This window comes from Nannobrachium achirus (assembly GCF_963921795.1).
Source record: "Nannobrachium achirus genome assembly, chromosome: 6".
In the NCBI taxonomy this organism is placed as follows: domain Eukaryota; kingdom Metazoa; phylum Chordata; class Actinopteri; order Myctophiformes; family Myctophidae; genus Nannobrachium; species Nannobrachium achirus.
Window position 1 is genome coordinate 46,808,930 of NC_137815.1, and position 26,308 is coordinate 46,835,237.

General features: G+C 42.2%; 1 protein-coding gene across 1 annotated transcript; it reads right to left on the bottom strand.

Moving 5' to 3' along the window:
• Positions 1 to 3,767: 3,767 nt before the first annotated feature.
• ppm1j (protein phosphatase, Mg2+/Mn2+ dependent, 1J) lies at positions 3,768 to 26,308 on the bottom strand. Its single transcript, XM_080727703.1, has 10 exons — positions 25,968 to 26,308; positions 14,939 to 15,053; positions 8,666 to 8,995; positions 7,935 to 8,047; positions 7,360 to 7,444; positions 6,427 to 6,545; positions 6,255 to 6,318; positions 5,765 to 5,872; positions 4,919 to 5,070; positions 3,768 to 4,338 (listed from the first exon to the last, which is right to left on the bottom strand). Exons 1-10 carry the CDS (start codon positions 26,228 to 26,230, stop codon positions 4,188 to 4,190), a joined length of 1,500 nt encoding a protein of 499 aa, XP_080583829.1. The 5' UTR covers positions 26,231 to 26,308; the 3' UTR covers positions 3,768 to 4,187.

Sequence of the window (26,308 nt, forward strand, 5' to 3'; positions counted from 1 at the left end):
CACACAAACAGAGAGCGTCTACTCCTGCATGCTCTGCTGCTGAGTAGACCAGCCAGTAGACTCTACTGGCTGCTGAGGGGATAGCAGTGGGCGTGGTTGACTGGTGCCATTAAAACACTGTTTCCCAAACAGTGGGTTGGGACCATGGTTGGGACCCTATAATAAGCCTGGGTTTCCGAGGCTACGCAATGAACTTGGGGCCCATTTGTGGGTCGTGGACACCTTTTTATAGGTCCCTTTATTTTTCGTTTTCCTAAATTCTGTTTTTTAATTGTTATCAAAATATTTTCAAAAACATTCCCAAAAATATTATTTCATGAAGAAATCTAAGAAAATTCAAAGAAATGACAAATGACATTTTTTTAAGAAGTAGTGAAAATAGCAGATCTATAAGCTCACAATGCTGTGCAAAGCGGCATGTTGTGTGCTTGTAGATCTGCTGTTTTCGCTATTTGGATCCCAGGCAAAAGTCTAATTTTTCTTTTGGGTCATGAGCTAATAAGTTTGGGAAATGGGAACCACTGCACAAAAAAAATCTCCCATATAGACTTTACAAATCCAGGATCCTGGTGAATCATAACCATAAATCATGACCATAAAAATAAATAATTATAATAATAATGGGATATTTTTTAGTGACACCAATAAACCCTCTGCTATGCCAACGTGCCAACAAACTAGCCAATCACGCGTGATGTTTCCTCCGGGCAATGGGACCACTTGTTGTGTTTTTATATAGCCTACTTTATTGTCCCCTTAAGTAAGGCAGTGGTTCTCAAACTGTCTTGGTTGGAGTACCCCCTTATACTGATTTCTGAAGCAGAGTAGGTACCCCCTTTCCCTGACTTATATTGCTTATAAAGATTGACATCAAAAGTCCAGTTCCCATGCCAATATGTTCAAAATTAAACAGCATAATGTCAAATAAACATTGTTTTCTATTCAAATAACAGTTGTACTAATCAAAGGTCACAGTTTAGTATGTGAACACATGCTGACTCTGTCTGGAAGTGTACACTTTTGTACGGCCTATGGGTTTGCCGCTCTGACAATATTAAGCCCATATACAGTATAACAGGACTGCATATCGGAATGCCCATATATGGAATCCAAGACAGCCCATATCTGTGTGGCTGGTTCTACAGACAGGGATCTCCATGTATGGGCATAAAAGGGATTGTATGTATGATGTCAGATGTCATAGGACTTTCACATAACTAAAGTGAGTAAGCCTGTTTGGGCTCTCACAGCATATCTCCATATACAGTACATGGATCTCCATATATGGGTAACAGGGGTCTCCATATATGGGTAACTGGTCCGATATACATCACTGGCCAGATGGCCAAGATGTCCCTTTAGGGCGAGGCCGCTTGTCGCCCTGAGGCGTCTTACTATATGCATACCTCTAGGGCAGTGGTTCTCAACCTGTGGGTCGGGACCCCCAGGGGGGTCACCAAATCATTTTGGGGGATACCCAGATGATTAACTTCATGTGCAACATTGTTTTCTCACTCAACAGTAAACAAACTAACATAACGTTTGAGTGTAGAGAGGGTATCTGCACATTTCTAAAGTGACAATCTAAGGACTTTCTATTAGCTCTAAAATGACGAATTAAATATTCGTCAAATTGTCAAATATTAGAGGCAGAAATTGTGAAAATAGCCGATCTACATGCTCACGTTGTGAGCATGTAGATCTGCTATTTTCACAATAGAACCGTGTTGTACAAAATGTAATGCCTCAATTCTGCTTGTAGGGTGAGTTAAAATATGATTATTGTGGGGGTCTCGGCCTGAAAAGGTTGAGAATCACATACCCCCATTTGAGAAACACACTGCCTTAAGGAAATGTGTCCTCTCTCCTCTGCAAAGTCTGCATTTAACCAATCCTAAGCTAGTGGTTCTCAAACCTTTTCATGTCAATGTCTTTGACCACGAACTGGCCATAATAAAAGATTTGTGCATTTGTGTTGTAAAATAGCAGATGTACAAGATCACAATACACTGCAATGCTGTTAGCTTTGTATGCGTACATGAGAAGTAAACAATGAATAACAACATTGATTATCATGGCCTAATTAATTGATTTGGAAAAACATTTTCAAATGAATCCTTATTTGGAGTGAATAACGATTACGAATAGCCAGTTCAGATTCCTGGGGCAAGCAGCATTCTTATTAGCCTTGTAAACCAGCCTCCTCCGGAAATCTAAATTTCATTTGAAATGTAGATTTCCGGAGAAGGCTGGTTTACGAGGCTACATTCTTATATCATCCTTTTGTCTTTTTCCTTTTTTTTTTTACTGTTATTTCGCTTTCTTCACAGCATGACTATTTCAATTCAAGACAAAATATCCTCTAAAGGAAGGAACCTCTATGTTTGTCAGTTTATTCCTATGGCATAAGGAATAAACTGGTCAAAGATATATGGTTGTGCTGTGCACCTATTGGAGTTTTCTTTTAGCTGAAAGGATTAATTTGAGAAATTTCTCGTACTTGGTCATGAAAAGTTGGCAAGTAAACATAAATTAAACACTTACTGTATTCAAAGACACAATAACAGGGTGCTTGGGTAGTCTATTAATTGGTTCAAATATGGGGAAAAAATTATATTTATAATTTGATACACATTACTCTCTATCTCTCATTTTGGTATAGCTCACATATCTATGTCACTGCCTCACTTTAAATAAATAGTTATGAACAGAAGCATAAAAAGTTTACTTTTCCATTTATAACCAATTTCTTACAAGAATGTAAGGAAATGAGGTATACACTATATACCATTTTCTTTGTCACTTTTACCAGAATGAGAGCTTAGTGCATCTTCAAGAAGGAAAACAAAACTAAAAACAGGTCCCCCTCATTTCTCATCTCGAGAACAATAAGGCATATTTGTGAACTTCATCACATTCTACCAAACCGAGACATTAACTGTTTACAAATCTACCGCAGAGGGCTAAAGAATATAAAAATATGGACTAACCTTTATGACGCATCTGTCATAAGTTAAACCAAAAATCACATTCACGTTCTACAGTCACTGTGGGGAGAAAGCAAGACTAGTTTCAATTTCCCCCTACTGGAATTTTTCAAAAGTAAAAAATAAAGTAGATTTTAAAGTGAGTTATATGAGAGTGGTCGATAGAAAATAAAAATATGAATCTCAGTTACCAAACAACTGATAAGCTACCAATGAGCACGTATGACGTCTTAAAGTGCCTCAGGTGTCTCACACCTGTCTCATCCACTGCAGAACCCAACTATTTAACTATTACAAAATAGCAAGTCTTTGACCCGATTCTATAAATGTCTTCTAAATCCTTCTTCTAAATCAATGGTTCTTAACTTTTTCATGTCAAGGGCCCCCAAAATTACATGTATTTGGCCACGGACCCCCATCCCAAAATATGTTGTTCCAGGGACCACCCAGAAGCAAATATTTGAGTTACAATTTCAGTTAAAGCATTAAATACTTCTAGGCCTAAATGGTTTAACATTGGGGGTACAGATCCACTGACTAAATCCCATTCTATTTGGGTCAGATGTTGACTAGGTCCACGTGTCGCTTCAATGTACCTCCACACTTGAAAAGGAATCAATCTTAATATGCACAAAATTGGGTCTTATGGTCCATTCTTTCCAGCCTTCAGTTGTCTGTAGTCAACATTCCAGTGCCACTGTGGCATTAAGAAACCCTCACATTCTTTGCTATTAATTCAATGACAACATAATGGGGCAGGCCATTTTTCTTCTGGGAATGGAACATGTATTTCCACTCAATGCTGAGACAAGCTTGTCAGTTTTGAAGGTTAAAATAATAATACAAAAAAAACATCTACAAGGACTTAACTAATTCTCATTGGCAACAGTCATGGGAAGCAGGTTTGGATGAGGGAGAATTGTCATATAATGTCAATGAACATATTTTCTTTACATGGCAATCAGAATGAAGCCACGCAGGGAGGATTGAGCTGGGGTCAGGCTGAACTTGAGAAAGGGGCCAGGAAGGATGGGGTCTGGTCAAGTGTTTGATGTTTCTGCAACCCGTTGAGAATGCTTTTGTCTTCCCCTTCTGCCACCATGATCCTGTGGATAGAGAGCTTGAAGGGACCTATAGGGTTGGTGATGAGGGTCAGGGGTGTAAAGATCCAGTCTTTTATTTGGCGGTGGACAAAACATGTCATGTCTCTGACTCGTGTTCTGCCTGCAGTGGGATCACAAACACGGTGATGTCATCACCAGAGCCCAGTCTATCATTGGGTAGTCGCCAGCCCCTCTCTTTCAGCACTCCTCGTGACCTCATCAGTAGATCCTGGGCTGCCAGTGTGTACCTTTGTATCGAACGCATGGGGGAAACACACACACACACACACACACACACACACACACACACACACACACACACACACACACACACACACACACACACACACACACACACACACACACACGCATTATTACTTTAACCATTATTTGAACTATCAAAAAATCTTGACAATTTGTGCAAGTCTTTGAATATTTTTGACACAATTCTTTAAATGTCTTCTAAATCCTTCTAGGTTCTATCATCAGTGGTGCTCAAACTTTTAATAATTAGTTTCCAGCGACCCCCCAGAAACAATGCTCTTCATGCACGCCTCAAATCACCACACAAATATTAATACATAAATATTATGACTCATACAAAAAGTACATGAAATGAAAACATGGACCATGGACCATAAATTGATTGATTACAAAGCTTGCAGTTATGCTAATGGTTTAATGGTTTGTAAAGGTTGCCACCTAGTGGATATATTGTGTACAGTCCACTGTAGGATGTCATTTTCCAAATGCATTCCGGATATTATATGATTATTTTTGATGGCTTTTTTGCAGCAAAAGAAAAGAGTTAATCGCCATACTCTATACCTCATGGGATCAGATGGGTCACAACAGGACAGGAAGTTGGACACCGCATTCGCTGCGTCCTTGTCTGTCGTCACGTCCCACAATCCATCTGTGCCCATGATCAGGACATCGTCAGGGCCATGTTTGTGTTCAGCCAGGTTATAAACCAGAACCTGTAATGGGAGGCATGTTATGATTGCAAACAGAACCAAATCAATAAAACAGATTGAGCACAATGATTCCGAATGATAACATTGATTTGTGCAGCTTAAAAAATATATCCCTGGCCACAAGATGCCTGTCCCTTGCAATTTATTTTTCCTTTTTGTTTTTGAGCAGTACTAACCGCTCCTACATCTGGCTTTGTCTGTATGTATGTATGTATGTATGTATGTATGTATGTCCCACACTTGGCTCATTGGCCAAGCTTCGCGGGATGCTTAATGAAATAAAAGGCACCGCTGACGTCACACTGGGTGTGATTTATTATTTTTGTTAGAGTAGCCAATTTATTTATTTCTCACAATTTAGTCATTCCAATTAATTCCTCTCCACACATTTCTGTTTGCCACAGCTATTGTATCCTACTGGCTCTCCTGGAACCCCCTCCGGGAAGATGTAGCACCTACGCCCTACTCCTCCCGTTCAACATTCCCCGCTGACAGAAAATGGGTTCGGGCGTGGTTATCCCGTTTCCACCCTACAGAACATAAACTCGCTCCCTGCACGACTTACCTTCTCCGAACATAATATATTTACGTATAGAAGACGCTCTGGCCAACGGGCACGTATAGCTCTATCACAACTACACTAAACGTTGTCCTGTGTGTCACTTATGGTGGTTCAATGAGCTGGCCTCGCGCTCACCTCAGGGCAACAGGAGAGGAAGGGCTTGATGTAGATGTTGGAATTGTACACCTTGAGTTCATGATCGCCCAGCCCACGAGTTACACCAATTGTGGCCATGACACGTGCCTACACACACACACACACACACACACACACACACACACACACACACACACACACACACACACACACACACACACACACACATACACTAATATAAATGAGCGCTCCATTGTGTACTTAAATTATATGGAAATCCACTTATGAGGGATTACGTGGGGAACGCTCCTGTCACACAGCAATGACTAAATCCTTCAATATCCAGCAATATGATCACACAATAATGTACTTTAAGAGCCAGCCTATGATGAATATTATTATACGGTACATCCAAAGGCTGTTATGTTATGATCATAGCATATTTAACTTGACTTTGTTGGAGGATGACAATAGTTGAAAATATCTCGATAGACCTTTTATCGATGCAAACGCATTTGATGTTCCTCACCTTTTTGCCCTCTCCATATATCAGCGGGAATTTTAGATCATCTTCGACGATTGTCTTGTAAGCCCTACAACCAACAGATCTCACATTTAAGATACAGAAAACATGATTTGGGGTAATCTACTCAGCCGCTAAAGCCCAGAATGTGATGATTGTGATGATTTAGCAGATTTACCAGCCAGTCATAGTATGATCTCTGAAGAGCATCTTCTTGCCCAGCTCACTGTGCTGAATCCTGCGAGGGAACTCGATGTGTGTGAACTCATTCCCCAGAAGCTCTGGCCTAAGGAAGCCCTAGGGGGACACACAAGAGTTTGAGCAGCAGAATGCACCAAAAGGCTATAATACTACTAGTATCAAAATGCAACATCATATCAATGTCAATGATTAACATGATCCAAAAATGTAGTACCACCTTTAACAACCAAGGAGTAAGTATTGCTTTTGAAAATAATTTAGGGTATTTTCACAATTATAGGAAATGTTAGTAAAGAAATAATTTCCCGGAGGAACATTTTGATTTATGGTCTTTTATGTGGTGTAGCAGGTTTTATCTTGTTGACCTAAACTTTACAGATGAAAAACATGGCTATGAAGTGTTAGTGTTTAACAACAAATATACTTCTTGTACTGTTTTAGCTGCAGTAACATCATCTTCATCCACCCACCCTATGAGTCAATGACTCAGAACTACAAAAAAACAGGCAATCAGAGGATTTCCTGCCTCTTATCCAGTGTGCTGCACTATGTAGCTACACATTTTCTTTTGGTAAAAACAAAATGCTTGTCTGAGATTTAAGGCCAGTCCATAATCCTCTCTCCGAAACCGAACTTTTCATCAGAGAGTTCCGACTTTCCGACGTGCAGTTTCCAAACTCTAATTTGGGGTAAGAAGTTCTGAGTGACGTCATTTTGTAGTTGAACCAGACCTTTCCGATGAAAAGTTCGGTTTCGGACAGGCCTTTATCCTCTTCCAGTTCATTGTTTATGCAAGTCATAAAACATACTAGGGAAGAAATGCTGTGAATCTAAAATGGTAAAATAGCTGTAACAAAGGTGATATGAAATTAATGAATGAAGGTTGTTTGTGCGAAAAGACAAGTAATACCAGGTACTGCAACCGCTGTCTCTCTGACTCAGGTGTGAACTCATTAGACATGGGGATAATTTCATCATTTCGTACGATTATGGCCCTAGAAAGAGAGAGAGAGAGAGAGAGAGAGATTATGAGAGATAGAAAGTGAGAGTTAATTGTAAATAATTGTACTACCATATAAGCACATTTTGCTGCAGTATACAGAGTGAACTACAGGTGGGGTAAGATGCTGCTCTTAACATTGGCTTCTGTGACCAATCACATCAATGGCTCTATGTACTGTATGTCAGTGGTGGAAGGAAACTAAGTACATTTAATACAAATTTTGAGGCACTTTTGACTGTTGATATAGTGCATCATAAAGTATTATGTGTGTTTATGAGTGTAGTTATGAAGCATTATGAATGCATTATAATGCATTATGGATGCCCTCATAATGCATTATAAATGTGGGCTTCATAGAAAGAGTGTTACCGTACTTTTTACTCCACTATAATTATATAACAAAATATACATTAACTGATCAGTTTTTTATAGGTTTGCAGAAGGCAGATGTTTGACATCTCCTTTCTTGCCAGCTCTCTTACCTGCCATCTCCAGCATTAGCTACATAGAGCTTCCCCATCATATCGATGGCAGCTAGGGCACAGCACCCACCAGAGATGGTGTAGGAAGCCTTTTCCTTTTCAATCAGCTCGTCCTGAAAGTAAACAGGAGAACAAACGACATCAAAAGGCCTTCATGGCGCACCCACAGCGGCCTCAGAACCCACTCTCCCGCTCTGAAGAGCTTCATCCATATTCATGTTCAAAACAAAAATACAACACAGCAGAGTGGAATAAGGACAGAAAAACAGGTGGGTTTGGGGGAACACGTGAATACAGGTTGATTAACTGGGGATGTTACGGCTACCGATAAATGCAATTTTCTCCTCCCTTGATTTATGGTCCTCTGACCTGATGCAAACAAACTCCTAATTAATTGAACTGAAATGAAGCACTATTTCTTAACAGTGAAAACGTGTTTCAACATAGGTGCACAGCAAAATGTAGAATGTTAATTCTAAAGTCTGAAGACAGTAACATTTTGCCATTTGTAACTCATAAGGGCACTGGCACTAAGCACCGGTTTTCCGCAGCAGGAAGTTGTTTGCATCTCCTTCAACTTGCTGAAGCTGTCATTTAAATAATGTACTATGGTGCATTGGTGCAGCCGCAACACATTTGCACTCTGCACCATGCTGTAGATGGTTTAAATAGGGCCCTGAGTTAAATTAACACTGTGGATTTTACAGTGTCAGTCTCTCGCCCTCACTCACCATCTGTTTGAAGGCGTTCTCGATGACCCCCATGACCAGGCTCTCCAGGCTCACCGCCTTCTCCATGTGAAAGCGCACCGCAGAGTCGCTGACGGCATCCACGTCTTCCGGCTCCTGCACAGAGCCCTTCTTCGTCTCCACCTGGTACGGACTGCCGTTCTTGGCTAGGCAGATAGGCAGGGGAGAGGAGGGGTTCTCCAGCAGGTGGGCGATCTCCCCCAAGCGGTCTCTTATGATCCTATGAAGAAGTTTGGACGCCATGATGGCGGCACCGGACCCAGCGTGGCCGTCGAACACACCCCAGTAGTGAAGGGGAATCCCTGTGCCATCCTAGGAGGATACGATAAGAGGTGTATCATTAATAAAACACTTCTGGGATAATTGTAATGTCTACCACAGGCAGTTTGTGTTCAATATTATGTCTGGGGTGTACTGTGCAACAAAAGCCAGAGTGGATGTTAAAATGACCCCAGAAGTGTTTTAAAGAGAAATACTCTTTTTACGCTTTAAATTTCAGTTATTGGGTTGATCGAGAGCAGCTACAGAAGACTTGAACATGGCTGACATATGGTTGGAGAAGTACTGTAGGCTCGTGACTTGAGGGCTGCTGGTTCTAATAATCCCTGGAATTTATGAATGACAACTCCTCATCTGCAAGTCAGTTAAACCTGGTAGTGGTGACAACTGCTGATAGGCCACGTTTAGACGACGGTCTGTAGAGAGAGCGGCGAGGTCCCCGTTTTTTCCCCAGTGTTGATAGGAAGACACACCAGGGACTGAAACGATGTAGTGTGCACCGCATGTCGCTAGGTGGCAGACAGTGACACACTATCTGGCAGTGTGTGACATCATGTCCGGCTCTACTTCCTGTCACAGCATTTGTTTACATTCTCCAAGTAGTAACGGCTGCAGCCTGCGGGAAGGCGTCTGCGAGACCTGGGTCTGCAAACAGGTCTGCAGGAAGGCGTCTGCGAGACCTGGGTCTGCAAACAGGTCTGCAGACCCAGGTCAACCTCTCTACTGCTCCCAGTGGCAGCCTTAGCTCCAGGCGGAGCCGCTCGATTGTCCACGACACTGCAAGCGGCGCGAAGGCCAGCGGACCTTGGTCCTGCTCTTCGCGCCCGAGCGCCGCAGGCGCGAGTGCCCGCGAAGCCGTGGTGAATGCAATCGTTATATTTATAAGCCCACGATAAACGCCCTGTCCAAGTGACTACAATGTCTGCACAGAGTCACCGAATCACTAGGGGGCAGTAAAGTCAAGTAGTATGGGGCCTTCAGACCCGCATCTGCAGACTTCCCGCAGGCTGCAGCCGTTAGCTTCTCACATTATCGCGTACAGGCTCCACTGCTGTCGGCTTTGCAGCGTCAGTCATGACATCAAACATTTTGCGGTTTACCTGTAACTCGCCCTTTAGATGGAAACGCAAAAAATCGGATTTACTATCTTGCGTTTCCAACCCCTGACAATACCGTTGTCGTCTGAACGGAAGGCTTATCTGACATTTCATTTTGCGGATTTCTCGTGTAAAAGGCGTCATCTGAACGCCACCTTAGACTGGTCAACCATGCCAGTGAGCTCTGCTGTCAGTGGGAATCAGTGTTCAGTTCACTTTCCCTTCATAAAGATAAGGTTCAAAAGCCGCTGATGGTCTGTCTAGTAGTGTCTACGGTAGGTTTAGGTTTCCCACATCTAAATATAGGTGAACATTTGTTTAAAATACCACATCCATAAGCTTGCAACGCCTTGCAACAGAATGTGATTTGTTGTGAGCTTGTACATCGAGATTTGGTGTAGAGGGGGAAAAGGAGTGGACCAGGCATAGAGCCCTGAGGGATCCCGGTCAATGATGTTCTGTATAAATACAAATGTGAAGGGGATTGATCATCTTTTTTCCTATTAAAATAAAAATAAAAACTGTTGCAGTAATCCTTCAGGATACAGTACTGTATACCTCCGTTTCTCTACTAGGGATGGGACGATATGAAAATGTCATATCACGATTATTGTGAGAAAAGATATCGCGATTTACAATATTATCGCGATAAACAAAATCCATTATCCTGGGGCGGAACATTTGCCAAAAAATAGCTGATCTACTAGCTCCCAACGTGTCGCAACGCGACGCGTTGTGAGCTTGTAGATCGGCTATTTTTTTGGCAAAGACATTTGATAGAGAGTGAAAAAAAGACTGTATCAAGTACGTACATTATTACATTTGACCAATTATAGAGGGTTTAAGTGGTACCGGATATGCAGCTCTGCAAATAAAAGGTGAAACGAAGCTTCAGCGTTAGTTTATGCAGGACATGGGAGTCAAGCCGCTGCCCAGCTGTAGTCAGATGTCAGTCAGCTCTGTTCTCAAACCTCATTAACATATCTGCAGGTCATTATGTCACATGACTGCCATACTCCAGTCAAAGCTCTTAATCAGTAGGGAAGGCTCCTTTAAATACAACTTGCTTTCTCTACCTATCCTTGGTTTTCCGAAGCTTCGGAATCATTCGCTGCTTGCTGCCTCCTCCACCCCAGCCTCCACCTTAGCACGTTCAGTCTGGCTAAGCTCAAATACTTGTGATTGTCTGATTAAGTTACATGTCAATGTTGTTAAGCTCAAATACTGTGATTTTGACTAAGTTTCATGTCAATGTTAAGCTCAATACTGTGATTTTACATGTCAATGTTAAGCTCAAATAATGTGATTTTGACTAAGTTACATATCAATGTATTGCTATTATTCTAATATTATATCCCTATGGGGGGTATTGCTTTGCGTTCCCTGGTTTTGCTTAGCATGCTCAGAAAAGCTTGCACAAAATTCAGGGAACATCTCCAAACGCGGAGCCCTTCAAACGCCAACATTAACTGTATTCCATTTATGCAATAAATGGTTAAATCTGCTTGACGTGTATTCCAATTATGCAATAAATGGTTAAATCTGCTTGACGTGTATTCCAATTATGCAATAAATGGTTAAATCTTCTTGACGTGAATGTTCCTGCCTAAATTGATCCCAGTGCATGGCGGAGGACGATATCACGATAAATTAAATCTCCACGATACGATTATTGTGAGTGTTTTTTATCACAATAAAGGATAATATCGCTTATTGTCCCATCCCTATTCTCTACTGCCAGGCCACCATGCCAAACTGCTGTGAGGATGGACCGAAACCAAAGAGATTATGGTTGTGAGTCAGGAGGAGGCACAGATTTATGAGGGCTTACAAGCTCAGGCAGCTGGATAGTTGGTGACATTATGATACGTTTTAATGCCAAGTAAGCGCCACGTATCCTCCACTCTGGGTCTTACTACACCTCTAGGGCACTAAAGCTAGATTAAGTTTGCATAGGAGTGTAAAAAAAAAGGCATTCAGTTCAGTTCAGCAAAAGCTTTTTTTGTTTGAAGTGACATATACAGTAAGGATAGAATGATACTCAGTACAATAACAGCATGACAAGGAAAGAGGATTATGTTACTTTAAATTAAAGCTATGTGAACCCCCTGTGCCGCCTACTAACAAGCTCCACACAAGCAATGGGAACAGTTTTGTTTTCTTGTGGTACTTCTCTGCCATGGTGCAATGAGCCACAACATCCCCCTTGCCAACAATGTGTTTGCACTGCAGGGCTATTTACAAGCCACGCTGGTCCCACAAACTAGCTAACAGATGACTAGGCAATAGGCATGAGACATCTGTTTACCCCTCTGTACTAGAGAGGGGGAGGAGCAACGTGAGATGATGTAATTCATTTAGGGGAAAACAGGGGCATGTCTGTGTTTTGTACTGTGCGCGCGCGTGTGTGTGTGTGTGTGTGTGTGTGTGTGTGTGTGTGTGTGTGTGTGTGTGTGTGTGTGTGTGTGTGTGTGTGTGTGTGACCACGTGCGTGACCATTCAACTGTGTACATTTGTTTAGGAAGATTAAAAAACTCTATCTCAGAAAGTCAGAGGCAAAGGTTCTTTGACCAAATATGTGTATGTACTGTAGTACTTGAAACCACGAGCATAATGTATGGAGTCATCTGCTCTATAGTAATAGGTGACAGGATAAGACAAAACACCTACACACATTATTGCAATATGTATGATAGAGGCCTACTGTATGTTAATACAATATACCGCTTTTTTGTTTGTTTCATACCAGGGAAATACGTGTTTAAGTAACGCTTTTTGTTGCAATCCTCGGATCTTTTGTCTCATGTTGTCATGAAAATTAGATGCTGCATCTCAAGATGCTGGGGCTTTCCCTTCAATAAAATCTTACAAATCATGAGAAGCTGTTTGAATCCTAATCAAATTAAATCGAGGGAAATCAAATAAAATCTGCAGTGGTTGGAGAGCCGTTGAGAAAATGTGTGAGCAACAGCAAGGACACCTTTGACAATGACAATAATTTGCAGCAGACAGCATACCGGATTGGACAATGGTCCTTATTGTAGTTTGGCCATCGTTGCGATAATATCTCTCCTCACTGGGAGAGGGAGACGGAGATAGCCTAGCCTGCTGCCTTTGTTCTTTCTGACTAGACTAGAGGGTCTCGTCATGATCTACCTTGTGACAAGGGGTGAAGCTGAAGCCATATTTTGAGATACTGACTAGATCAAGGGTCTTCAACCCCCTAGGGGGTCCTCAGAGTTACTACAGGGGGTCCTCCATATCTTCTCATTTTTTAAATTAACCACATGAACCCTTGCGTCCATATTCTGAGAACTTTCACCGAAAATAGCAGATCTACAAGCTCACAACGCTTCACGCTTGTTGTAGAATGGCTATTTTACGGCAAAGAGGTGTGGTGTAGAGAGGAAAAAGAGCAGAACTAAGTACAGAGTGAAAGGTCAAGTTTATTAAGTATTGACAAAACACACTGATGATTGTGCTGTCAAACAATGAAACTATATGGAATCTATATGAAAAGGTTGTGTCTGTCCCTGCTTTATCTCTCTCTTAACTAAGGGGTCCTTGGCCTGAAAACGTTGAAGACCCCTGGCCTGGACTAGATAGGAGATATGATCATGAAGACTAAATAAAGGTTTGGGGGATATCTTCCTGTGTGACCTGACATACTGTATCTTTGGAGATCATCTTTCTTGCTAAGTATCAGGGCAGTAAGCGATACCTACTGTACCTAGTATACAGTATACCTTTTATTTGTCTGTAAATGTTTTATATACTTACCTGAAAGACCTGTGTGTGTGTGTGTGTGTGTGTGTGTGTGTGTGTGTGTGTGTGTGTGTGTGTGTGTGTGAGAGAGAGAGTGAGAGAGAGAGTGAGAGAGGGAGAGAGAGATTAGACACAGATGCAGGGCATGAGTAATTAAGAGAGAGAGAGGAGTCTTGCATGGAGAGAAGGAGTGAGAGACAATAGCGACTTTAAGCTAGATGATTTTCAGGACGGCAACGCCAGGCGGACTACGGCTGCTATGACGTAATCGCTGTAGCGTTCAAAATGGTTAAGCAAAGCCTCGGCGGCGACGGGTTCCCACCCCTTTCACTGAACGCAGTAGACGGAGTAGGCGCTATGTGGGAAGGGACCTTCTGCCGTAGTAGAGACGGCTGCGGCGACGGCAGGTTTATCTATCGAGCGCGGATCATTTCCGGTTACCGTTGTCATCTGCCGTTGCCGTATCGTTGCTTACAGGAATGTAACACCTGTTGTTTTCTTGAAAGAGTCTTTAAAAGGCTGTTGAGAAAGCAATCGATTAGGTTACAAGTGTGGGACTGGTTGCTGTATGGTGTATTTTGGCAAGGAGTTACCATACAAAGTCATTTCCGGTCACACAGCTTCTTCAAGACAGTAAGTTCAGTAAGAGGAGACCTGAAAGGGTTCTTCTTGTCACCTGTGGTCTGTCTAATCAGGGAGTCTTTGAAGACCCGACGCCTGTATACCATACAGGCTGATGTTTGGCAGAGAGGCCAGACTGCCTGCTGACCTGTGCTTCGGGGACCTCTCCGTATGGCATTGAGGATAAAAGTCCAGTACACTGCTATGTTGCTAAGCTAAAAGAGGACCTTAAAGAAGCCTACAAACTTTCATCTGCAGCTGCAGATAAAAGGCACCAGGGGAACAAGAAGGCTTATGATCAAAGAGTTGCATTTCAGTCACTGGAAAATGGTGACCGAGTGCTGCTCAAAAAGGGTTAGGGTTAGGCACTTTATGCAGTGATTGTAGAGGGAGGCTACTGCATTTGAAAAAAAGATGAGCCCAAAACTAACCAGCTGATTCAAGGTAAAGACTTTAAATTGACCTTCACTACTGGGTCCTGTCCATCTCTTACCCCACTGTCTTCCACCAAGGTGGAGTTGCGATGTTTGCCACTTGGCTTCTTCACAAATAGCTTCTCACAGGCGGCCTGGTCCTCATTCAGCATGCTCTTCCCTGCATTGATCACCCTGATGGAGGGAGAGAGAACAGGAGGAACCGATGAAGATCATGATGGGTGATGTTTGCAAACACAATTACAGTCAGAGAGGTGCACAACACAATGGACCCATGAGCAGGGTTTTTACACATGCAAGTATGCATGAACCATCTGCATTGCGATTATGCACACAATAAAGGCTTCTGAGTTATCTGATTTGACAGAAATGTATGCATTTTCCTGTCATTTCTGACCTTTTCATAAACGAAAGTGTCGGTTATACTTGAGTAAATGAAACCCCAAATAACTAAATGGTTAATGAAAAGCTATATTACAACATTGGAAGGGGAGAGAGGTAGAGGGGAGTGGAAGGCCATACACCATTTCGAAGGGGCAGGTTATTGGCTACAATCCTAGTAATTGATTTGTTTATAGGCAAATAACAGCTCCTCTTACTTGGGCACCAATGATACATATTTCATGCTCAATTCTCATTTTTATCCTGATTATTTTCCTTTGGGAAAGACAGACAGACATATAGTCAGACATAGAGCAAGATGCACACATAGAGTTCAAGGAGGATGCTATCATGTCCCAGAGGAAAGTTGCTGAAGGGATTAAGTGTTTTCATTATGAGCTGCTTCCAGTGGAGGGTAATGGCTTTACCGTAATGTATGGCTTCATGTTTTAACAGCATCAACTGTATGTGCTTTAGTACAGTGCTATTCACTGAAGGCACCAGTGCGGAACAGTGGTCTAAAGCAGTGATGCTTTAGACACCTTTGATATGCATTAGTTCATGGACCCCCATCTATACGCTTTAAATCTCTGGGACCCCCAATATACACTGTACAATAATCTGTTAATTTAACTCTGAGAAAGTACAAATGGACCTGTAAGAGTCCATTAGCTTCCATCTGTAAACTCAAAGTTATAGACCCAGTATGGTTCATTTGGTTCCTAACTGAATCATTTAGCTGGGGACTTCCTAGTGGCTTAGTGTATGTCGCAAAACATATACGTAATGTATATAAATCAAACTGCCACCTATCAAACTAACTTGAAAGCACAGTTGTGCAACAATGTGTACCCCATGCTGGCATATAACATAACATCTTCAGTTTCAATTACAGACAAATGGCGGATTGTTCATTTTAATTTCAAAGCTGGGAGAGAGGAAAGATATAGGAAGACAGAGAGAGAGAGAGAGAGAGAGAGAGAGAGAGAGAGAGAGAGAGAGAGAGAGAGAGAGAGAACAAAAGACATGTGCTGGAGACATGCAGTGGTAAGAGGAGTGTACCACTTTCTTTTGCAGAATGGGGAACAATGCCTGGGACACAAATAGTGTCTTCTAAGAACTCGTCCTGTGCCTTGACTTACTGTAGTCTTGCCCCTGAATGACTAAATGGAATGAGCCTGAACCTGAATTGTGTAAGAAGAGAAACCCACAGAGAACCAAGCAGACACTACTGAGGGTATTCTAATGTAAAAAAATACAGCCATTACTTCATCACAACAGCTCCTCTGGCCTCTGCTCACATAATTACAACCATTAAGGGAAATGGTCCAGGTTCTGATATCAGTGCACTCTAAAATGAAGGAGGTAAATACATCTGCTGTCCAAATCTGGGTTTTAATAATCTTAGTAATCAATTCAAAGGGATGCATGGCTCTGCCAATGTTGTGTCCTGTAATGCGCTCTCCTTCCATTAGGAACTAATGGCAGAGAAGAATTTAAAGTTGCCTGATTGTCGTCTAAACATCTTGCCAAGGGATGTGGAAGGAGATACAACTTTTCAGAAACATTGGAATATGATTACAGCAGTTTGTTATGTCAGCGCTGTGTTTTGGCTCAGTTGTCCACAGTGCTTTTTTAAAAACATTTTCTCAAACCAACTTGAATCTTTTTGATCTGTGTCACGCAGTATTTTGAAAGGGCTCACTTTAAAGTCAGGGCGCTATTGTAGTACTTTTCTTTCTTTTTGGGGGAGAGCTAGGAAACTCTAGCCTAGTTCCAGACCCTGAATCGCTAGCCACACCCCTTTAAATTTTTGAAGCGGTGAAAACCGCTTCCAATGAATGGCTTTGTGTGTATCACGCCCATATATGGTCATTTCAGTCCAGAATGAACAGGCTTTTTCAAAAACAGAATGTCCGTTTAATTACCATATATGGTGATGTCAGTCACCATATATGGTACAGGGTTTTTCAAAAACACAATGTATGTTACCTCATGTCCATATATGGTCACTCCAGGCCAGAATGAACAGGTTTTTTCTGTCCCGTACGTGCAAAATATCAGTCCAGAATGAATAGGCTTTTTCAAAAAGCAAAATGTGTGTCCCGTGTCCATATATGGTCATTTCAGTTCAGAATGAATAGGCTTTATCTGTCCTGTACGTCCAGAATATGTGTGCAGTGTCCCTCCCGGTCAGATGAATGGATACTTTGAGGATTGGTCAAGCTTCACATGATAATTTGGCCTTCAGGGTTTATCTATCAGTTGTACGACACCACCAGAAGGATGTCGGGTAAATGTAGTAGGCCACAAAGACTGATCAGGGATAAAGATCAGGAAAACTGTACACCAGCTGAGAAATAGACATAGAGAGACTACTTGGAAGTTATTGAGACACCATGGAGTGCCCACTAAACTAGTGAACATAATTAAAAACAGTTATTATACTATAATGAACGATAAAGAGGAGCATTAAGGCAGACAAGAGGACATACATTGACAACCTAGCAATATGCCACCATTCTGTAGTAGACAGAAGCCACTGTGACTAAATCAGAGGAAGCAACAAGACACGGAAACATGAAACAGATGTACAACACCACCAGAAAGATGTCGGGAAAATATAGTAGGTCACAAAGACTGGTCAGGGATAAAGAAAGAAACAGTATTAAAACAAAGGATGGCCAAATACACAGATAGGTAGAACACTTAAAGGAGATGCTACCTAGAAAACCCCTAAAATATCCATATGCTGTTTTTGCTTCCTCTGCTACTAAGATTCACCGCTTCACTTCAAACCGAGGTTTGATTTTTGTTATAATGAAGTGAAACGAAATGTCAATTCAGGCTGAATTGACAATTGCGTGTCAGGCTAAGGAAACTCTAAAATGCCTGAAACGGTAAAAAGAACCATACTCAATGTATCTATTGAATGTATCATGAAATAAAATAACCTGTGGTCAGCCTCTGACTTAACTATACACAGAACAGTGACTATTGGAATACACTTAAACATAAATCAAATACATGGCTCTTACACAAGGCAAACTCAACATAGACTGGCGCTTCAAAAAGAAAACCTACAATATAATTAATAAACGGTGTAGATGTTGTTAGTTTTTTCCACCTTAAACTCTTCAACACAACTCAATTATAATAGTAAAATAAACACAGCTTTTGTGGGACATAGTTTTTTGAAAATGCTCACGTGTCATGAAAGGGCTATAATTGAACACAACATGCGTGACGTTGGAGGAGGATGTGATTCCAGCAGTTCAAGTCTTCCAATAATGTGACCAGACCGTGTCAGATGGCTTTGTTTCAGTCATATGTTACTGCAACTTGTGACATTCGTCATAGTAACAAAGAGTTCTTCTGTGTTAGATCTCTCCTACAGTACGGCACGCAAGAACCCTTTTAAAGAGGAAGTTTACTGTTCCAGTTAATTCTCGATTTTTGTGGACAGACATGATGAAACTTCCTGTATCTATTTTCTTACATATTCTTTCCCCAAAATATACAAAATAATTATTATTCAGCAAAATTGTAATTATCTCTGCCTGTCCAAGAAGGTCGGGGTCAGAGATTATGTTTTTGCCCCTGTTTGTGTGTGTGTGTGTGTGTGTGTGTGTGTGTGTGTGTGTGTGTGTGTGTGTGTGTGTGTGTGTGTGTGTGTGTGTGTGTGTGTGTGTGTGTGTGTGTGTGTGTGTCAGTGTACTACCGGTATATGTGTCAGTCCGGTGCTAATCTCACTAACCGCTGGTCCAATGAGATCTTTGTCTCACAGATTTGTTCTTCAAATCCACCTCATGGTGACACTAAAGAGTACCGATACATGTTCAATTCTTGAATTGTCATATGACAAATACAAAAGAAAAAAAAAGATCTGCATGTATCTTCCCTTGTATCTTGTCATACTCGTAAACACCTTCGGCTCAACACAGTCAAGACCAAGGAGCTGCTGGACTGGTAACAAGTCCGTCCGCCCAAATTTATGTCTGACGACCTCACGCCGACTACTCGGTGGGGCGGTTTTTGTATACTTGTATTTGTTTTACTGAGGATAACATGAGAAATAAGTTTAGACATAGTTTTTCTGAAGTTAAGATTATGAATAGGGTTAGGTTTTGGCACCGTTTTACTGAGATTAAGGTTATAGGAATATGGTTAGGTTTAACCGTTTTAACGAGTTTACGTTTCGGAATACCACGCAGAGACCGTGTACCGTTCCACCGGATAGACGCCCGAGGTGAAAAGGACTACCGCAAAAGGGACACAGTTGGTGCTAGAGCGGACGATGTAGAGGAGGTGGCGGAGGAGAGAACGATATTTGGGCGATTGAGCAGCAGGGGTTAGGGCAGATCCATCCTTTCCTGGCAAAATAATAGACTTGGTCTGTGCTTTGTGCCGGTCCATATGAATAACTCCATTCTGAGGACAATACTTACTGATACTGAATGCAATGCATGGATACTGCGTTCTGGTTATTAGAATGTACAGTGTGTATGACATTAATGTATTCTTCATTTTACACTTCACCCTGCAGATACTTTACTGCTGTATCGATAATGTTTTTTTCCCCACCAATTCTTTACAGTGCAGCTGTATCTGTTGATACCGTTTTGATTTTGTGATCGTATCGATATGGTTTATTCCTCACAGACCAGCAGGGAAATGTCCTTCAAATGTAATCCCAAACTGCTCAACTGAATAGACTATGATTGTATTGGATGTGAATGTGAACGTGTGAGAGTGAAGCATAGCAGGATGTTGCTGAAAAGAGCATTTGTGCTCATCAAACTAAAGTGAATCAGAGGTTGAATGATGCAAGGTCAGGTAAGCGCTGACAGATGGACAACTGCTGTAGGCCTAATTCACAAAGCCTTTGTAATCTGTAACATGGCAAACATGAAAGAATTTGTCTTGTCTGTGTCTTGTTCTAAATTATCTTACAGGAAGCAGATTTTTCAGATTATTTTCATATGATATTTCATATTTTGTTCCTTTGCTGAACAGTACCAGGATAAAAAATTACAAGAAAGAGAAGCGTTAATGAGAAATGATGCCATGATATGCAAGTCACGACATGTTGTTAGATGAGCTGTGTGAGGCACTAGAACACAACGCAACATAGGTTTCACAGTGATTTGGTTTCACAAAAGCAGAATTGCTGCAATGGAATGATGCAAATCACGTGGAGAGACCTGACAACATCACTACCTAATGGAATTAGACAATGAAAATGTCTGTTTTCGACCACAATGCAATGCAGGCACTGCAGTCTTTCTGAATGAAGTTGGATAAAGGCATCATTTGACTATCTTGACTATAGAAATGTACCAGACGATCGTATACGCACAGTTCCATGTGAAACAACATTTGTTTTATGCTTTAATTTAGATGGAGTGTAGAGAGACGGGAAAGCACGGGCTGAGAGAGGAGAGACACGTGAGACAAGACAGGGGTTGGACTGAAACTCAGGTCCTGGCGCTCACAAGGAGCATTATGATCTGTGCACTAACTGGCTGAGCCACCTGGGAGTTGGGACCCAAGAGGTCAGGGATATTTTTAATTACATTATCCAATTTGAATCGGGACATACTTCCCATGTAACGGGCTATATAAATAGCTTGGGAGAGCCTATGTCTTTAAAAGGAGCCTCTGCGGGGCGCCTGCTGGCCTACTGGTCCAGGCGCATACCACTTAGGCATTGTTACATAGGCATGGATGCCTGGCGGTGTCGCCAGTTCGATTCCCAATCTGGACCTTTGCTGCATGTTCCTGTCAGTCTACTGTCCTATCCAATAAAAGCCCCAAAACACACACACACACACACACCATGAAAGGTACCTAATGTACCAGCTAATTTCGGTGTCTTTTTTTACAATACAATATCGATTGGTCATCGATTGGATTGAAACGGCCAAGACGGAGATGGAGGTGCACAAGTTCAGAGAAAAAGTGCTGAAACCGCCAATCCGAAGTTTGGAATAACGTTAATTTGTAGTTATATTACCTCCCTTTCTGAAGAAATGTTTTGACGTCAGAAGAAGTATGTATTGTGTTTAAGGATCCATTTAGTTACATTTGTACCAAGTAACAAATGGATACATTTTACTGCATCATCTGCATGTGTACTTGGGTAGCTCCAAATTGATCTAGGTAATATGTATATAACCAATAATATATATTCGGAATCAGAATAAACGTTATTGTCACATCACAGGTGTAAAGGGGGCAAAATGTGTAGGTGAAAGCTATCTACACTACACACATTGTACAGTGTTTCTGTTTATGTTTTTATGCCTACATAGACAGTGCTTAAATGCTGCTGAACGCACACTGTATTTCACCGAGACAGTGTGCACTGTGCAGTTGAACAGAACAGCCAGAGTAGCCTTGCCTGGCTCCAGCCAATAGACCCGCCCACTCTCTGAGTGGACTGCTTCTCTTGGTCTGGTTTTGTCATATGACGCGTCTCTTTCTATCTGTGTCTTGGCGCACCGACCAATGAAACAATGCAAGACGTAGGAGGGGTGGGTCTAACTTTTGAAAATCAACAGAAACAGTGGAGGGAGGGGTGGCTCACCAGAGCTATTAATTGCTCCCTTTGAACTTCAAAGGGGTTCTGAACTGCAGTCATTGATTGAGCCATACAAGTGTAAATAGCTCGTTAGTGCTTCTCTCTAATCAATGAAACATCAAAGACAACAACTTGATTCCTGTCATACAGGGGGAGGGGGAATGTTTAAGTCAAACACAACCCCTCCCACCAGATCTCTTGTGATTGGGAATTTCACATTTTAAATCCCCTCCCCTTTTAAATCAAATAGAATAGGGACAACTTCAGACTCAAGCTCCAGCTTGAGTCTGAAATCAGGCTAAGAGTAGCCTACCAGCCCAGGCAGCAATTTCCTTGCACCCTCACTCTGTCTCGTTGAGAAGAGGTCTTGTGCTCGTCATCACAAACCCTCGATCCTGTTCCCTTGAGCATGACTCAGCCTCTTTTTTGTTCCTTCCACAGTGTCCAGAGGGACTGCATGCAGTGTTAGAATCCACACACTGACTAGGCAACTGGAGGTATTCAACCGCCTCTTAACTCTTTCTGACAGAAAGGGAATGTCAAGAAGTGTGCTCCCCCCCCCCCTCTCTCCTCTCCTGAATTGCCCTAGCAGCCAATAAAGGTGCTGCATTGCTTGTATCAGCAAAACTAATTGCAGGGGTCAGGCATGTGCATACATAGACATCAAAGGGGGCTTGAGCCCCTGCCCTTTTATCCATCTGTAAAAAGTGCCCTCTCCAGACCATGAGTGCCTTTTTACTATGGTGAAAGAAACGCAAATGCCCTCTTTCCATGCAATTAGCCCTATTCACGACCCGCCCACTCAGCATCCCCCGGGTGCTGAAGTCCCGTTTTGAAGTCCCTACTATAAGCCTATAGAGTTAGCCCAGAAATCGCAAATTTAATGCAATTTCCGAATAGTAAAGTATAAAATACGGCTAGCATGATCAAGAACACAAGATAGTAAACGGCACAAAGCATTATAATTTACTTTACCGTTAGAAATAACGATTTGTTGGCTTTAAGTCCAGTATAGTTTCCCCTTCTAAATTGAAGTCAGCACCCGGGGAAAACGGAGAAACGGAAGTAGGTGGGCGGGCCGTGAATAGGGCTAATTCGTGAAGGCGGCATTCAAGAGAATTCACCGTTTGTCAGCCTTCTGATTGGTCCCTGAGACTCCCTGACTGGCCAACCAGAAAAAACATTCACTTTTTGCTATCGGGGGTGGAGTTTGTGCAGTGGAGAATGTTGAATGTGTCTTTCAACAACTGTCCGCTCTGCGCGACACGGCATTCGCCTGGTACGGCCGCGGTAGGTGATAGCGATCACGCTCATCATAATGAATAAGCTTCAACAAACTAGTTCACATGGACCTTATCAATGGTCTAACTAGTTACGATTGGGTACATATATTTTAAATGGGCAGAATTACGAAAAGCCAGCCTATTATGTGAGGAGAACAGATTATAGTTCTCCTCTTCCTACCCAAGATGCAATGCGCTTTCTATTTCTATTTCTATTCTCTCTCTGATCCAGAGGATTAAACTAATTAAAACAAACTAATTAAAACAAACTAATTAAAACATATATTTTCGGAAAACTACTGTTTTGCTATGTAATTACAGTACCTTTTTCTTCCCTTTTTATTAATATCACGTAGATGTGTTTTTTTGGGTACTTTATATAGCTGTAATGAGGCTATGAAAAAAATAAAAATCCCATTCACTGCCACTATAAAAGAATCTGCAATGGGTGATTCTGTCCCACTGGGATTAAACAAATTAAAACATATATTTTCGGGGAAACCCCCTGTTTTGCAATGTAACTACTGTACCTTTGTCTTCCCTTTTTATTAATATCACCTAGATGTTTTTCCTTTGGTACTTTATATAGCTGTAATGAGGCTATGAAAAAATTTAAAATCCCATTCACTGCCACTATAAAAACAATCTGCCCAGGGAAAATGTCCCAGCCTAGTAACAGGGCAGAATGGGGCGGGATTTGCAAACTAGTGAATTGCCTTGTCTAAACTCTCTTGAACTTGAATGCAGCATCTCATGTTGAAAGAATCGCCCTCTCTGTGTAGCAATCCATACCGTTACATCTCCAGTATTCACTTGATTTTGATTATCCTTAGTGTGGTATCAAGCACCGAAAATAGCCAGGTCTACTATTTCCGATGTTTTCACCAAAAGGCCCTTTTAGAAATGTCAGCCCCTGCGCCTCTAACATTCTCTGCACGTCCCTGGCAGGGGTATAATAAAGTATGACAGCAACTGCAGTAGCCTATTCCAAAAGGTGTGCTTCTGCAGTTTAACTCAAGTACAGGTATGCATGTATAGGTTTGTGGAATACAGCCAAAAGGTGATACAACAAAGTTGCTGTGAGTAATTAAGACTGACCCATGTGCATGCATGAGTGTACAGGTACCTCATCCGCCACCCGACCGCGCACACACACACACACACACACACACACACACACACACACACACACACACACACACACACACACACACACACACACACACACACACACACACACACACAGATATGGGTACTTCTCATCCCACTGCATTTGTTTGAGTGGGTGTGGATAACAATGCTACTGTATTTGTGTCACTGCAAGGATTTGGGAAGATGTATGGGAATTTTACTGTCATTAATCATTATTAAGCAATTTAACAAAAAGTAGCTTTAATGTATAATCAAGGATTATCACAGCATAATAATAAAAAAGAGAACCAGTATTGCCTACAGAGCATTTGCATTTCCTGCTTTCACTTTCATTGGATTGTCTGATAAGGAGGATTCACCGTTTCCTCAATTGAAATGAGACAAGAATAATCATGAAGCCTTAGACAACATGCCATTGACTCCAGTGCCTGTGTGGATCAGGAGGGCGTTGTGTAATAATTATGTAATATACAATATTCACTATATTCCAATTTACGGAAGGCAATTTGTACAGCAGAAGGGTGGTAATTCGCCATCACTCTGGCTACTGCAGTGCACAAGAGAAGCCTGGATTTATTTGTACTTCGTTGTGCGACAGTGTCGCGCGCCTAAAATCGCTGATTTACAAACTCATAAACGCATTGCAAATGCGACGCGCCGTGGGCTTGCAGGTCGGCTATTTTAAGCACGCGACGCCGTCCGTCTTCAAAATTAAGCATGGGGCCGCTGCTGCTTTGGTCCATAGCGTTAGAAGGAGTTCTCCTTAACGCTATGTCACTGATGAGCCCTTGTGCCGCAGGAAAGGCTGCACAGTGCACACCCTCTCGAGTCGTGACTCGTCTGTAGTAAAGGTTTAAAATACAGTTTAAACAAAGACGGCTTTATGGAGCACAAACCCTACTTTAATGGGAACAATCTGAGCGCCCCCACCTCACGTCTAAAATACACTTTTTTAGCCAAAGATAAAATATTTCACAGGAAGGCAAAATCTTGTCAATGGACTTTTCTATTGACAAGACCTGTAGAGGGCGGTGTGGAGCAGCTCAAACCGCCGGTGAAATGTGTTCTTTTCCAGCCGAAAAAGTGTATTTTAGGCGTGAGGTGGGGAGCTCCGAGTGTCCCCACTAAGGAAAGTAGGCTTTCAACATCTTAGAAGAGTCTTTATTTTGGTGAGTAGCGAAAGCGTATTTTTTATTTTTCACTACAGACGAGAGGCTGAGCAGCCTGGGCTACCGCGTGTTTAAGCACAAGGCTCAAAGCTCACATAGCGTTAAGGAGAACTCCTTCTAACGTCATGGACCACCAGAGCAGAGGCGTCAATTTGGGTATAGCGAGGTATGGCAGTTGCCATTGGCTACAGGGTAAAAAAAATAAAATGTACTTTTTAAAATAAATTCATCATGGCTGTAGCTAAGGTATGGCAACATGATGTGGACCCGGCAACATGACTGGTGAATTTATTTTAAGAACTACATTTCTTATTTTTTGGGTCCCCCATGATGTGGCCATACCTTAGCTTTTGCTGAACTGACGCCACTGCACCAGAGGGGCCAGGGCTGCAGTAAAACACCATTCATAACACCTCCAACGCCACAGGCCACCGAACCGTTCATGGCGTGCATATAAAAAAACATTTTTTGGCAACTGGCTGCGTAAAATGTGATCCAGCAGCAGCAGCCGCTCACTCACTCTGCATATCCCGTGCGCCGGGGCAGCCGGCTGTCTCTCTTCAGCGTGAGAACCGGCCGCGATGCGTGCTCGGTGGAGTACTGGAGGAGCTCCGGGGTGAGGTCCAAGAAATCCGGCCGGCCGTAAGGGAACCGCGGGGGAAGACCTCCGTCAGCAGCATGCCCGCAGTTCTGCTGACCGTTACCTGAGTGGTGGTGTTGGCCGTGGTGGGGCATCATCCCCCCCACCAGAGTGGTCATCGCGTTTTTCACTTTGCTTATCATCCCCTTGTCTAGAAATATAAGAGAGAGGAAAAAACATATACATCCAGCCAGGAGGCAGCGGGGGGTAATAATAAACGT

Coding starts and splice junctions, on each gene's coding strand:
- ppm1j (XM_080727703.1), bottom strand. CDS start 26,230: ATGATAAGCAAAGTGAAAAACGCGATGACCACTCTGGTGGGGGGGATG. Junction 7,445..7,934: donor GCTAATGCTGGAGATGGCAG/GTAAGAGAGCTG, acceptor CTCTCTTTCTAG/GGCCATAATCGTACGAAATG. Junction 5,873..6,254: donor TATATGGAGAGGGCAAAAAG/GTGAGGAACATC, acceptor GTGTGTGTGTAG/GCACGTGTCATGGCCACAAT.